This window comes from Populus nigra, chromosome 1 (genome assembly GCF_951802175.1).
Source record: "Populus nigra chromosome 1, ddPopNigr1.1, whole genome shotgun sequence".
Lineage (NCBI taxonomy): Eukaryota > Viridiplantae > Streptophyta > Magnoliopsida > Malpighiales > Salicaceae > Populus > Populus nigra.
Window position 1 is genome coordinate 12,318,986 of NC_084852.1, and position 16,138 is coordinate 12,335,123.

The 16,138-nt window shown below is 32.3% G+C and overlaps 2 protein-coding genes across 9 annotated transcripts; one reads left to right on the top strand and one right to left on the bottom strand.

The window, feature by feature from the left end:
* Positions 1 to 276: 276 nt before the first annotated feature.
* Positions 277 to 5,181, top strand: LOC133684069 (uncharacterized). Its single transcript, XM_062106813.1, has 10 exons — positions 277 to 545; positions 971 to 1,051; positions 1,138 to 1,245; positions 1,353 to 1,398; positions 1,702 to 1,777; positions 2,651 to 3,017; positions 3,272 to 3,521; positions 3,689 to 3,928; positions 4,015 to 4,134; positions 4,540 to 5,181. The coding sequence occupies exons 2-10, from the start codon at positions 980 to 982 to the stop codon at positions 4,983 to 4,985; spliced, it is 1,725 nt and encodes a 574-aa protein (XP_061962797.1). The 5' UTR covers positions 277 to 545; positions 971 to 979; the 3' UTR covers positions 4,986 to 5,181.
* Positions 5,182 to 10,864: 5,683 nt separating this feature from the next.
* LOC133680321 (transcription termination factor MTERF9, chloroplastic-like) lies at positions 10,865 to 14,957 on the bottom strand. 8 transcript variants are annotated; one of them, XM_062103187.1, is made up of 8 exons: positions 14,590 to 14,957; positions 13,812 to 13,893; positions 13,605 to 13,732; positions 12,835 to 13,527; positions 12,079 to 12,392; positions 11,738 to 11,885; positions 11,228 to 11,286; positions 10,865 to 11,143 (listed from the first exon to the last, which is right to left on the bottom strand). In XM_062103187.1, the coding sequence occupies exons 1-6, from the start codon at positions 14,851 to 14,853 to the stop codon at positions 11,864 to 11,866; spliced, it is 1,503 nt and encodes a 500-aa protein (XP_061959171.1). In that variant the 5' UTR covers positions 14,854 to 14,957; the 3' UTR covers positions 10,865 to 11,143; positions 11,228 to 11,286; positions 11,738 to 11,863. The 8 variants fall into 8 exon arrangements, with proteins under 8 accessions (XP_061959171.1, XP_061959198.1, XP_061959188.1 ...); XM_062103214.1 differs by having other exon boundaries at positions 11,738 to 11,848; positions 11,951 to 12,392; positions 14,590 to 14,956; XM_062103204.1 differs by having other exon boundaries at positions 11,951 to 12,392; positions 14,590 to 14,956.
* Positions 14,958 to 16,138: the final 1,181 nt, after the last annotated feature.

The window sequence follows — 16,138 nt, forward strand, 5'->3', positions numbered from 1 at the left end:
TTAAATTGATTGTTTTAGATGGAAATTTAGGATTTCTCTCCAATGTTTCAAGGCCAAATTTAGGAGTAACCTTTGGTATTACTTGCTCTGCCTTTAATTTTACTATTATATTATTAATTATTTTTTTCATTTTCCCTGCTCATGCAGTGTTAAAATCACTGAATCACTACGTGTAATAATTTAACAATCTAAAGCTTATTGAGTAAGGGTGACGGCCTACTAACCAAATTAAATGGGCCGAAGACCAATCCAATAGTTATCATCCTCATGGGCCCAGCAGACCAACACAACGTCACCACAGCGTCTCCAACAAACCACTGCGCAAAACAGCTGCCCTCTCTCCCCCTCTCCAGCACAACCCCTTGCCACAGCGCCAACACGCCGAGACAGCCAGTCCTTCACCACACCAAGACCCCAACTGTCCAGTAACTCAGCAGCCTCCACAACCTTACACAACCCGGAAATACTCAACATAGTCCACACGCGCCTCCAACCCGCCGCCCGCGTACCACACTGCCCACCCTGGTTCCAGCGTATCCCGAAGGGTATTTCTTCCCCGTGCGCATTTTACAGTTATTTCGCATATTATATGTGTGTGTGTGTGTGTGTTCATAATTGAAGTGTTGGGGTTAAAGACCGGAGGTATGATGCCTCCGGAGAATATTTGAGGTGAAATAAGGATGGTATTGTTTGAATGGTTTATCCAAGACGTATCGGTGTGGTTTTGTTTTGTTGCGAATATGCATGTTTCGGCGTGATTTTGTGTTTCTTGCGAAAATGCATGCTCTAGGCTACAAGAGCCCGATGCAGAACTTTTGAACCACGCTATCAAGTTCCTTCTTTTTCATGCCTATACCACCCGCGAACCATAAAAGCTTCCACACTTGCTAAAACCCTCTCCCTCGTCATCTATTTTCGGAGCACACCAAACTACTCCTTTCTTTAATTACATTAGTTAATTGATTGACAGGAGATAGCAATGAGGGAATTAGTGACGGTTCAAGTCGGAGGTTTTGCAAATTTTGTAGGCTCTCATTTCTGGAACTTCCAGGTAATCTTCCTTCCTTTTTTATTTCCCTTCAACTAAAGTTTATTTTTTAGTTTACGGTGCTTAATCGTTTTTTTTATGTTAAAAAGGATGAGTTGCTTGGATTAGCTGGGGATCCTGACAGTGATCCAGTTTTCAAAAACCAAAGTCAGTACCTCAATATGGACACTCTCTACCGCACTGGCGAAACAAACCAAGTAAATTTTTTTTTCCATTTAATTTCTTCTATTTTTTGCAAATTTGTGCCGTTTAAATTGGTTATAGAAATATATTGGTAATGATATTATTGCGTAAAAATGTGCAGGGTGTTCAGACTTATACTCCTCGCTTACTTTCAATAGACTACCAAGGTACTTCTTAATTTTTGTTCAATTTTAACAAGTAGTGGTGGTAGTAAATTTTCCTTACTGACAATTCGCTAGTGCAGTGCAGATTTCAGTTTATTCTGATGAATATTTCTTTTATCAAAAATTGTAGGAGAGTTCTTTAGTGTAGATAGTTTATACAGTTAGGATCTGAATTATATATATCCTTTGCATGTTTGGGTAAGTGTTTGTTTATTGTAACTCTAATTAACAGAGAAGCTTCTGTCATCAGGTCTGATTAATTGGTATTGAGCAAAATTTATTTAGCTGGATTCTTTGACATTGCAGGGTCTCTTGGATCTATGAGTTCACGTGGTACGTTGTATAACGAGAGCTCATCAGCACCTTCAAATGTCTGCACATGGTGAGACTTGTAATGTTTGATTTACAAATTAAGAATAAAATGCGTTGTCTTATAATTCCGCGTCTCTAATTAAAGACTAAATTTTTTAATAATAATATGTTTATGTTTTGGCTAGATGGCTTTGTTGGTGATTCTGTCTTGTTTATTTTCTTTAGAAGGGGCACTTACGGCTTCAGTCTAAAACTTTATAATAAAAGTGACGTTATCAAATTTGCATTATGTTCAACTAGGATGTCTGTCACGGGAACTTTTATTAACCACTGTTCGTTCTGTACTGTGAATTGTTTGTTAACAAGTTGAGTTGGTAATCAAATGAGATTGCATAACTTTATTTCCGTTATGATCTCTTTGTGCAGTGACCATCACTCAAATGCAAGTGAAGTGAACTTCAAAATTCTGATTGGTATTAATATGATTATATTTTATGCACCGTTCACTCTCAGTCCTACTGGAATGAGAAATGCATTCTTTGTCTTATCATCAGGTTTTTTGAAGATTAAGATTCAAAATGATTATTTCATCATAAAGATCCTTTCAAGTAGAATATAGATCTACTGTCCCTCAATTAGGAGCTAGTTTGAAACGATGGATTAAGTACTTTTAAGAAATGTGTTGAAGCTAGTTCAGATGCTCCTTTGCTGTTTTTTATAATTGAAGTTGCATCACCTTTAGTGTTTCTCCTTCTTTCTTTTTTTCCCCCTTAAGTTTATGGTTCTTAACACTTGTCAGAAGAGAAGGGCTAAAATTTTAGTTAGTTGTTGTTGGGAAACTTTTAAATTTTGGAAAAACTACGTGAATTGCCAAGCCATTTATTGCCTGTGATTTCTACTGTGAGAGTTTTAGAACAGTTGTTTATCTAAGGATATCATGCAGGACTAGTAATGTTTCAACTCATGCATCTGAGCCTTTAAAGAAGAATTTGTTCTTGCAAAGTTTGTATGAGGAAGAGCTGGAGAACTTGAGTCTCTCAAAAGGTATAAGCAATGGGAAGAATGATAATCCAAGAGAAATACAAAATCAGGACATAGTTGATTGTTTAGAAAGCGATGTCCAGTATTGGACAGATTTCTCAAAAGTACACTACCATCCCCAAAGTTTATACGAGTTAAATGGATTATGGATGAATAATGTGGAATTTGACAATTATGGAATTGGAAGGGATATTTTTTCTGGGGGTCTACGAGGAGAAGAAATAAGTGAGAGGCTTCGGTTTTTCATAGAAGAGTGCGACCACATTCAGGTAAATTTCTTGCAAGGAGTTTTGATCTGTATTATGTTCTTCAATTCCATCTGAACTCAAAAGTATTATTTGTTTTTCTTACATTATTTTTGAAAAAAATGATTTGAATGTAGTTTATTGTCCTGGCTCTCGAGAAGTTTGGGATGCTTGCTGAGTCTTCCAAAGCCTTCGCTTAAACATTAACACTGCCATACAAGTCTTGATTTGATTTATGTCACTGTGCCTTGATGCTAAATCTTTGTTGATCTTAACAGGGATTTCAATTCATTGTTGATGACTCAGGAGGTTTCTCTGCTATAGCTGGAGACTTTTTGGAGAGTATTGCAGATGAATATACAAATACACCAGTTTTACTTTATACTGTGAGGGGTCCTGGTTCTCACATGAACCTGACTAGCCAAAAACAAAAACTTTCTAGGAGCATTCACGATGCACTTTCTTTTTCAAGACTGTCATCCTTCTGTAAATTGATTGTGCCAGTTGGTTTACCCTTGCTAAGTACAAGTAAGCATAATTGTATCTACATATTCTCTTGACATTATCTATATGTGATGCTCTGTTTTGGTTTCTTTTTTATGCTTTGTTTTATATCTTGTATCTGAAGCATTATCTTTTTGAGTTATTTACTTCTGTTTTTCTGTTTTTTGGGTAATCTACTCTTGATGTTTAAGGTAAAGCTTCCATGCACCTTTGCATTAAAGATGAGATGCCTTACCACAGCAGTGCAGTGTATGCCGCTGCTCTACACTCTATTAGTGTCCCTTTCCGAATTGAGCCACTTGGACCTGCAAATTCGCATAATTTTTCTGGCGCTGTGGATGTTAATGGAGTTATACAAATGTTAGCAGGGCAAGCTAGGCAAAATATGGTGACTATTCTTGATGTTGCAATGCCAGCACCTCCTATTTCTGGTATTTTTGAAGTATTTTTTTTTTTCATCTCATGTCCTTATTTCTGTCAATGAGTTTGGTTAATTGTTGAAGATTATAAAATCCAGGGAAACATGTTGAGCACTCTTTACTGAGGAATTTGCAGCCATTAACACCAGAGATTGCAGACGATGTGGAGGACATGCAAGCAGTGGAGTTCATGACTCTGCATGGAGCTCTTCGATCAGGTACTGTTTGTAATTTGAACATGTATCAAAACTAATATAGTCTTGATTTGTTACCTAAATGGCTTTGTTTCCAAGCTTATGTCAGGTCTTACAAAATTTTCCTTTTGCAATCTTTGGGCTTCACATCTGCGTTGTTAACTTCTACTTCATGGACATCATAAAGTTGAAGTGTACCTTCTAATCGTTAAAGAGTTCTTGATAGTAATAGTTTTTTCTATGCATTTGTGAGCTTCCATTGAGAAAATAGAGACTAGAGAAAATCATAGCTTTCCTGTTCTTTCTTGTGATAGGTTCTCTTGCAATCTTCATGGAAAAGAGTTTTTATTATTTTTGGTTCTCTTTCCTATCTGCTTCTTAACTAGGATCCTGTATGTATGCTCTTACTTCATTGTCTTTGTTCTGCAGGAGGTCACCATGCTTTCATTTCTGAAGTAACGGATTCAGTTAATGCTGCTTATGAAAATTCCTCATCAAGACCAAAATTCTGTCATTTATCAGTATCCAGCTGCCCACTTCCAATACCGTTGCCATTTCCTAAAATCTTTTGTAACCTTGTTGGCCAACACGGTGAGCTCTTGAGCAGCCCGGTTCCAGGTTGTTCATCAAGGGGATCACTTGATGTCCATTCCATCCCCATGGCAGCTAGACTGCGCTCAAGCACAGCTGTCTTGCCATTTTTGGAGAGCAGGTTGGCAAATCTCCGCAGACTTGGAATTCAGCAAGGAGCCCCTGGGACTGAGTTAGTTAGAAGCTGGGGGTTCGGGAAGGATGAATTAGAAGACATGGAAGAGACCCTATCTAAAATGGTCACAACACTCGATGACCGTGCTCAATTATCTGACTCGGATTAGGTTGTTTTCTTAAGAGTGTAGCCAGAACGTGTTTGTTTCTTCATTATCCTCTTCTTGTTCCCCCCCTTCCCCATTGTAAAGTGATATTTTTATCAGTTTTTGCCTGGAAGAGATGAGTGACTACAGTTGCAGAAAACAATCATGTACGTGTTTCCATTATCTTGAGATGATTGATGCAAGTTCCAAGTTAAGAAAACCAGAATATCTAGATTGAAGAAAACCATCTCCTCGTAGACAGATACCATCAGCCTCTGGAATCTGGATGCGTTTCATGTTTATATTTTACTGTTGTGTTTCCTGGGTTTCTAATTTTTCGTTTTATGTTCAGATGTTTTGTATTATTAGTTTATTACTAGGGGGTCGAGATCCGTTTCTTAATGAATGTCTAATGGGTCGGTGTTTCTCTGCTAGTTATATAATTTTCTTCTAAATATATAAAAATAATGCATGTGTTATTAGCACATTTTTTATTTACAAGTCTTGGAAAGTATTTTTAATTAGGGTTAATTCTAGCTGATTTGTTATTTGAATTATGGGTTTAACTTAGCTTATCAATATTAGTTAAGAATATAGAATATTAGAGAAACAATTGGATAAAATTTAATGATGGGTTGTAAAAAATCTTCTAATATTATTAAAATAAAATAAAATTGAATGACAGGTCTACGCACATCTAGGCCTTGAAGCCCAAGGTCGTGCCTAGGTTTCTTTTAGTTTTTTGTGGATGGCCTCTCCTATTTTCTTAGGCACCGTTTGGGAAAAAATTTGAAAATTTTTTGTTTTTTTTTTTTGCTAAAATTTAATATGGTTTATACGTTTTGGATCGTTTTGATGTGCTGATGTCAAAAATGATTTTTAAAAAATAAAAAAAATCGTTGGCATGCATTTTGACACGAAAAGTTATTTGAAAAGCACCCGCAACCACACTGCCAAACACGCTCTAAGAGCGATAATTAAGCAAGAGACAAGTTGCCTGAGGCTATGGGCAGCCTCTCACTCGCTATTTCTATAATTCAGCGACTGTAGTGGTGGTTGAAAAAAAGGAAAAACCACGACTTTCAAGCTATCCTTTGCCCTTTGACATCAAACTTTTGCCATTTTAGTTTCTAAAATCTTGGAAACCATCCTTTTTTCTATTTCTTTGTTTTTTGGTGACTTGCTCTTTCCTCTCTCAAATCCAGAAATTAAAAAATAAATTTTTGAATCTAAATAAAAATTATTGATGATTTCGAGTGAATCATGTATTTTTTTTGTGTTTTAATTTTCAGTTCTCTATTTTTTAATTTGATAATTTTCTATAATTTCAAGCCTAGCTATATCTAATTAGATTATATAAGAACTTAATTGCAAGTGAAAAAAGTTCTTTTAAAAACCAAGATTTTTGAACTTCCCTATAACCTTTGACACCAATTTTTTGTCATTTTGGATCTTAAAATTTTTACAATAAGCCTTTTTTTTTTTTGCAACAGGTTCTTTCTTCTCTCAAATCTAGAAATTTAAAAAATAAACTAAATGAATTTTTGGACCTAAATAAAAATTATTAATGATTTTAAGTGAGTCATGTATTTTTTTCCTTTTTTAATTTTTTAATTCTCTATCTTTTAATTTGATAATTCTTCATGATTCCAAGCCTAACTCTATCTAATTAACAATACTCTAAATGGTATGGTGAAATCACTATTCCCCCATACCAAAATCATTGTGAATTACAACAGTAATTCACAGTGCATTCTTTTTTTTTCTTTTTCTTTTTTTTTAATTTTCCCTTTTTTTTCTTTTTTTTCAACTTTCCTCTGTTTTATTTTTGTTTTTTTGCATTTATTTTGTTTTTTTTTCAAAATTATTTTTGTTGATTTTACTTTTTAAATATTGAGCTAGTTAAATATTTTACTTTGTAATTTTTTTCCTTTAAAATATTGTGGATTGCTGCGGTGTTTTTCTACATAGTTTTTCTATTTTGTTTTTTTATTTTTTAAAATTATATTTGTTGATTTTTTTTAATATTGAGTTGGTTAAAAATTTCGTTTTGTAATTTTTTTCCTTCAAAATACTATAAATTGTTGTTGTGTTTTTCCACATAGTTTTTCTATTTTATTTTTTTATTTTTTAAAATTATATTTGTCGACTTTTTTTAATATTGACCTGATTAAGAATTTAGTTTTGTAATTTTTTTTCTTTAAAACATTGTTGATTGCTACAGTGTTTCTTCGTATGGTTTTGTTTGTTATGATTTTTTTTGAAATTATCTTTTTTTTATTTTATTTTTTATTATTGAGCTGGTTAAAAATTACAGTTACAATATGTTAGGAAAACAGTGTAACTTTCTTAACAAATTACTGTGGATTGCTACAATGTTTTTTCCCACATGGTTTTTTTCTATTTTGTTATGTTTTTCCATAAAATTATCTTTGTCAATTTTATTTTTAAAATATTAAGCTAGTTAAGAATTGCAATTACAAGTAAATACAAGTTTTCCTCACAAAACACTATGGATTGATACAGTTTTTCCTCACATGGTTTTTTTTCCAATTTCTTTTCTGTTTTTTTTTGTAATATTTTTTTTCAAAATAATCTTCGTTGATTTTTTTTTCATATTGAGTTGGTTAGAATTTAATTTTATAATAAAGCTTAATCATGTGAGGAAAACACTATAGTTTTCCTCACAAAATATTGTGGATTGCTACAGTGTCTCTCAACATGGTTTTTTTTTCTTATAATTTTTCCCAAATTATGTTTATCAATTTTATTTTTTTAATATTGAGTTGTTTGAAAATTACAATTACAAGTCATTAAAAATAAAGATAAATCATGTGGGGAAGCACTGTAGCTTTCATAATAAAACACTGTGAATTGCTATAGTGTTTCCAACATATTTTTTTCCCCTTTTTTGGTGGTTTTTTTCTTATTTTTTTTCTAAAATTGTCTCTCTATCGAATTTTTTTTTTAATATTAAGCTAATTAAGAATTTAGCTTTGTAATTTTTTTTCTTTAAAACACTGTGAATTGTTGCAGTGTTTTCCCATATAATGTTTTTATGATTTTTTCCAAAATTATCTTTGTCGATTTTGTTTTTTGAATATTGAGTTGGTTAAGAATTATAATTACAATAAAGCTAAATCATATGAAGAAAGCGTTGTGGTTTTTCTCACAAAACACTGTGGATTGCTACAATATTTCTCTAAATGGTTTTTTATTTTATTTTATTGGAGAAAACACTGTAGTATTCCTCACAAAATATTGTCAATTGTTACAACGTTTTTTCTCATGGGTTTTTTTCCTTCCAAAATTATCTTTGTTGGTTTTTTTTTAATATTAAGTTGGTAGAGAATTTAGCTTTGTAATTTTTTTTGCTTTTTATTAATAGAAAAGCTAAATCATATGGCGAAAGCACTGTATCTTTCCTCACAAAACACTGTAAATTATTACAAATTATTTTATTCAGTCTCTAACTTTTTGATCACCAACACAACTTTTTTTTCCGTCATGAAATATTTGCTCCATCATACCTTTAATTTCTATTACTTATCCAGCGCCGGTTCACAATTATAATACTATCAAATACATTTGTTTTATAAACCCGCAGCAGTGTGTGGACAAGTCATCTTGTTAGATTATAAAATGACTCAATTGCATTTTTTTCAAAAAAAAAAACTTGGAAAGTGTTTTATTTTTCATATGAACAGTAAAGCATCTGGAAAAACCTAAATCTTTTAACATATACTAGTTAGTTGACTCATATTTCGCCGCAGGCCAAACAATTTTTTTAACACAAATAAATTATTCATTTGTTAAATTTTAAAGTGGCCATGTTATTTTATTGTGTTTTACTCTTTAGTTCATTGTCTTATAATTACGACTTTCTATAACAAATTATAAGCAATTAGACATGAATTCGCGGTGCTTAATCTCTAGGTGCAAGACGTAACATTCTATTGTCAATTCTTTTAATTATATGTATTCAAAATTAACTTTTTTGAAACATTGTGCTTAACTTTTTTTTATATATATATATATATATATATATATATATATATATATATATATATATATATATATATATATATATTGAAATTTGCAACAACCATATACTTAGAATGTAACGAAATACCTGTGTTTGTAAAGGAATGAGGAGGCTTTCTTTCCCTCCGCTGATAGAGGAATCATCGTCCATGGAAGTCTATTTAAATGACGAGAAAATGAATTGAGTAAAAGCCACCTCCTTAATTTTCTTTAACGGGTCTAAGATGAACATCCAAAATGTCATGGATGGATGATGGCTAGTTTTAATACTTGCTCATCCTAGGTCACTACAATATATTTTAGCTGTGCTGCTCTCTCGTTTTTATTTTAACCTCTCGTTTTTATTTTAACAAATAACTTTTTGAGAAACTTTTATTTAAAAAAAATGAGGAATTTTATAGTGCTCAGAAAATAACTAATGACATCTTATTAAATATATAAATATAAGTAGAAGAGTGAAAATATTTTTATTATTTTTTATAGATTATGAATTTTATTTTTTCTCATTTTCTAATATCCATCTATTTCTTCAAAATGAGCATAGAGAGTAATTAATGACATCTTATTAAATATATAGATACAAGTAGAAGAGATAAATTATAGATGAAAATATTCTTATTATTTTTTATAAGTTATGAATTTTATTTTCTCATTTTCTAATATCCATCTATTTCTTCAACATGAGCCCAAGGGAGTAACTAATATGATGCTACTTGTTACTCCATGTGCCCTATAAAGTTTTCCAGAAGGATATTGCAAAATAGACCATAAAAAATGTAAAATAGATAATAGTTTTTTTAATTTTTTTTTAAATAAAAACTCGTGTTGACCATGTAAGAATATTAGTTGTTTAGGATCAAAATAGGAAAGAAAGGCCAAATCAATCAATAGCAATAAAATCAACTAGGTTTAGGAAGTGTTTAGATCAAATACAAAAAACAGGAAGCGATTAATGACAGCAACAGGAGTTCCCTGATCGATCAAAAGAACCAGACCTATTTAGAATATGAATCCTTAATGCAATAAATTGATATTTGCATAATAGGTTAGGATTCATGTAATTATCATAAAAAGGGATGCCCATCAAGTTAGAATTTAGTTTATATTAGGATTCCTCATGTAATTTTCTTATTTGATATAAAAATCCTATATAATATTAGATTTAGATATTTACATGATACTCTAATATTTTACCACCAAAAATAAGTCATTTAGTTACCGGGAAAGATGACTAGTTTTATATATACAATTTCTTTACAACTTCCTTGTAATTCAACTGTGATTATTGTTTTTCTATGTTGTTTCATGTGGATTTGAAAGATTGAATATGTGATGTTAATGCTAAAATTGTAATAGAAATTAGTGGGGTGGGGGGTGGGGGGAATAGAATTAAGAAAGCTTTAACCAAGGGATTTAAAAACGGTTATGGTATATAATTTTTTTTTTTTTTATGATGCATGGCCAGTAACTAAATGATGGTATTTTATTAATTACTCGCTGAAATTCATTTTAAAAAAAAAATTAGACACATGAAAGAGAATAAAATCAATGACTCATAAAAAATAACTCCTAAAAAATGATAAAAATATTTCCACTTAAAATTTCTCTTTTTTCTTTTTTTTATTAACGTGGATATCTGGACCAACTTATACGCACCTTGACTAATCCCACGAGTCCTGAAGTTAAAAACCATGTAAATGGTCCGTACACGTGTCTCCACAACATCCTGTTCTCCATCTCATTAAAGGGAGCATAATCAGAAATGAAACAAGCTTAAACTAAGGTAAATTTCGGCAGTAACACAGCATGATAAAAACATGATGTGAAGCAACTTCAAACATGCACTTGCTACAAATAGATGCATAAAATGTCAAATCCAAATCATTGAGCAAATCAATTAGTCTTTTTATCTCTATTTTTTTATATGTTACAAGCAGCAGCTACTCTCAGTACTGATTCTTGAAGCTGCACAGGCAACTCTAGAGTAGTTTATCCTAGGTGTAGGCGTGGAGGCCTGATATGTCCATGGGATGGGAAAAAAACAAAGAATAACAAAAGGTATAAGAATAACAAAAAATTCCGGTGAGTACACGCCCCATTCAAAATTCCCCCTCTTGATGTCTGACATTAGCATAGACCTGCATTGACCAGGAAATCCTTGGAGAAAATGAGATCATAATTGGCAACATACGTATACAAACAAAAGATCTCAAGACACCTACCTTGCAAATACTATTTTCTGGAGTCATAAGATTCAGACACAATGTATCATCACGGCACACTGAAAGAACAAAGCAACAATAATTGGAACAACATAAGAAAATTAAGTTAACTAGCTTATCAAAAAATAAACTTTTATCCTCAATAAATACATTCAGAAGGATGTCACTTAATGGCGTAAGAATATTTTATAACTAATGTAATGTGGACTGAAATGATCACCCATGAGAGTTGTTATAATTAGAATAATCATCCCAATTTTATCCTAGCTATAAATATGCAGTTTTTACAGTGAGGAATCTCATGCAGGATGACTGTCAAATGATGGACTAAACACCCCTGCATATAGCAACTATTTGTTTTCCACAAAATACCCTCATGGTGCATGCCAGATGCAACATGTATTCCATGTCCAATTATTAAAAAAAAAAAAGTGCTTTGATAACTTTCCTCGTTCTGAAAAAAGGGGAAAAAAAGAGATTTAATTTCCTATTTGCAGACTAATTACTGACCTAACTTTATAGACATCTCCTTGATCTCTTTTTCCTTCACAATTACTAGCAGGTCTGATCGTACCCTCACGTGCCTTTTAGAGCTCTAACATCAAAAAGGGTGCTCTGAATCTGATATTGGTCAAATTACAATGCCATCAAACCAAACCTACAAAATATATCAGCCATCAGTGACTTGCTTATTAGGGTCTAAAAGTAGTTTGAATGACAGACCTTCGCCCCAAAATGTCCTCACTAGCCTTCAGAAACCAATCTTGCAGGTTGCTTTAATTCATAGACAGACCTCACTCCTTTACTTGTGTTAGAAACAACATTGAAGCAGCTTGACGACAAAAAATTACCCTCGTTTTTCATATTTCTTAGCGAACTCTTTTAGTAGCAATTGTTGCCGAAAAGCCAAATATTTATCTACACTAGTTCCAGCCCACTGCTGACAAAAGCTTTCATCAGTTGGAACAAATGAACTAAGAGGAAACGGCCCCTTCGGAGCTTTCTTTAAGGCAACCAAGAACCTATGGCGAGGGCGAATTCTCTGGTCTAAAGACAAGCTTAAGTACGTAGGGTATTTGGTCAAGGATTGCACCTCATTACGAAGTTCATTGATCAAATACTTGTACTTTGGCTTTAGATTGTCTTCCAGTGACAGAGATAATACCTGATAAGACAAGCAGCAGAATCATTAAACATTTACTAGAAATCATGAAAATGCATAAAATCAAATAACAAGCTTTTATAATGCACAATAATATATGATGAAAACCATTTTTATCTCTATATTTGTTTTGCATCATCCCTCCTTGACATGTGAAACCTACTTATAGTAAAAGCAAAGACAGCATTGAGTTCTCTAAAAATATGAAAATAAACATAACCATATAGAGAAAGCAATCCATTTTCTGTAGCAAACAACCAAAGCGTATCCAGCATAAGAAGAGAAAATATTTTTAATGAGGATACAAAAGGAATCTAAAAATATAAAGAAAAACATAGCCATATCAAGAAACCAATCCATATTCTGTAGCAAACAGCCATAGCATATCTAGCATAAGCAGAGAGAGAGTTTTTTTTAATGAGGATACAAAAGGAAGCAAATTAACCTGTGTAAGGCTGGTCAAGACTTTCAAGATGTCACCATTATGCATTCCGATACTCCTCAGGAAATTGATCCTTGGGATAAATCCATCATCAATGCTGTAATGAAGGAGCTGAGGATGTTTTGTTACCATCTTTACTACGCTATCCCTGGATGCTCCCAGCTCCCTGGATAGAAAAAGATAGCGAGTATTCCATGATACATCAATCCGCTGAACCAGGATTTGAGGGCTCAGCTGCACAACTTTTCCTATATTTTTTTCATCAATTCCAACCTCCTCAACCAAATATCTAACTGTGGGTTTTAGAGAATTCTCAACACTATAAGAAAATAGAGATGGAGCAGCAGCAATTATCTGCCCTATTCTGGAATTTGGAATACCTAAACCAATCAAGAACGCAGTATGAGACTTCAAATTACTCTCCACTGTGTATTCTAGGATTTGCGGTTGCCTCAAAAGTATTCTTTTTATATCTCTGTGTTTGACGCCAATACTCTGCAGGTACTCCAACCTCTCTCGTGCCGAACATACATTTATTTGGAGTGATGGCATGTGCCTCTCATAGATTTGGATAAAGTGTGATTCCTTGAGCCCAAACGTGCTTAGGTAATCCAAAAGGGGTAGCCACTTTTCATCTAAATCTATTTCTTCAGATAGCTTTGGATATCTGTCCTCAGTAGATTTCCCTGTCATTAGCTGCAACCACAGAGAACATCTAAGCTTTTTTTGCATCATTAGTACAGTATACATGAAAATCTAAAATCTAACCATACCTTTCCTTGTCCATTAATGTCAGAGGAATCAGTTTCTTTTGTTCTATTTTTAGTACCATAGAAGTTTCCAACCATACTCTTTTCCCGAGTGTTCTTGCTAGTTCTCGAATTGAATAATCTCTGGCCACCTGCAAGCACAAATTTTTCCTTCAGGCATTATCATCCCTTGAAAAATTCTCAAAGCCTTGGCAGAACATTAGAGCATACCTTCTCTGGTACTTGTTTTCTTCTGTGAATTAACTCTTTTCTTTCCATCGACTTCAAAATCCACAGGGTCTGCAAATTCATCCTGAATACACATTCAACAGAGAGATTAAAAGTAGCTAACAACTAATCTATGCAGTCGCCATTCAATAATATTTTCTTAATCATAACCCATTGTAAATAATATCACATCATCATTTGGTAAAAAAATTTCTTGCAGTGTGTCAAGGATTGATGGAAGTGGAAGGAAATCAAAATGAGGTGAAATAGACGGTCGTCAGGATTTTGGCATTTACTTTTATATCTATGAACGATTTCCTTGAAAGTATGCTTGGAATTTTCTAACATTTTTTCCCTTGAGAGGAAAAAGAACTTACATCACATACTGACAAGTATAAAATAGTAAAGTAAAAAACCAAGAAATTATTAATTTCAATTTAATCTTGCCAGGTAATTCACTTACAGAAAACCATCAGATTTATGACATTCACTAATAAAATCCACTAGATATCCATTTAATGGTTGATATTTTTTCGGTAAGCTTATTAATCCTTTTATTTTCCTTACACCTACATATTTCTTCTTTCAAGATAAATAAACAATTCAAATTGGAAAATTTAAGAAGAAAATGAACACATAAATACAAGCTTCACCAATATTCAACAATTTGAGAGTCTAAATTAGTTTTTTAAAAAAATTGAAGACAAAAAACCAGGCAAAGAGAGAGACATGGCCAATAAAAGTTGAAGGGTAGCGAAGGAAGGGTAAAACAGAAACTCACATCCAGCAACCAATCATCGAGACCGATATCAGTATCGTAGAGACTGAAGGTGTGGCCGTAGCGTGATTTTCGTTTTGGGTTGAGAATCTTAGCATTTGAATGGGTGGATAAAACCCTAACAGTCATACTGCCTTTTCTGCCTTTTCTTCTTATTCTGCTCACTGATTCTACACTCAAGTAAGCATGAGAATGATGGGAAAGAGAAAGAGCAAGAGAGTGAGAGAGGAGATTAGGGTTTAATGGATAAACAGAACAAACTGCCATCTCTTTATGCTTACGCTTTTCAGGTTTTTGATAGCCAGAGAATGATAAATTTCCAGATAGAATATGATTGTGAGGGAATATGCCCTTAAACCCCCACCTCGCCTCTGATAATATAAATCCCACCTCTTTTACTTGTTAACTAAATTAACGGGTGGTCTAGAAATATGCCAGCGGATCTTATATATTAAAATAATATTTTTTATCAAACCCACAACTCAGATTATAAAATTAAAACAACTCAATAAAAAATAATTTAAAATAAATTATTAAGTTTAATTTTTAATTAACCTAGTATTGAAAAATCAAATTAAAAAAAAATTAAAAAAAAAAATTCTAGTCAATCATGGTTAACATATCAACCTCGTGACCCGAGCCATGAGATATGGATAATATCTAGAAAGCACAAATAAAAAAAATTATAAAATTTAATTTTCAATAAACTCAATATTGAATGATGAGATTGAAAAAAAATCAATTAAAAAAATAACTTGAATCAACCTGATTTAATTTGTCAAACCCACGAATTGGATCATGAGATTGGGGCAACCAAATAGAAAATAAATTGAAATTAATTATAAAGTTTAGTTTTTAATCAACTTAGTATTGAAAAATGAAATAAAAAAACTAATTAAAAAAAATTACTCGAGTCAATCAAGGTTAACATGCCAAACTCGTGGCCAAGATCATGAGATGTGGATAATCTCTAGAAAGCATACCAAAACAAATCGCGAAACTCAATTCTTAATCAACTCAGTATTGAAAAATAAAAAAAAACTGATTAAAAAAAATTACTCGAGTGTATCAGGGTTAACATGTCCTTTTAATTAATATTTTTTCCTTTCACATTAGGTCCTTGTCCTTTTAATTATATTTTTTTTTATTTTGAGTAATCTATAAAATTTCAAATGTTTTTTAATTTTATACCTTTCTAGTATTTTAATCTTTCAAATTCGATCCTCATCATTTTGATTATTATTTTTTTGTTTGGGATTATTTTTTAGATTTTCTTTACAATTTCATCCTCTGGTTTTTTTTCTATCAATTTTTATCCTTTTTATTGCTATATTTTTTGCTTTGACAACTTTTTTACATTGATATTTTTTTCACGATTCCATCATTCAAAATTAAATTGTTTAGGAATTAAGCTTTTTTATTGAACTCGGGTCTAGGATTTCACAAGTTGCAAGTTTTTAGAGATAAGACCAGGTTTAAAAGGTGTGTCCGGGTTCGCTTTTTTTTTCTTCCTTTTCTCAAGTTGATGTTTTTAATTTGTTATCCTATTTTT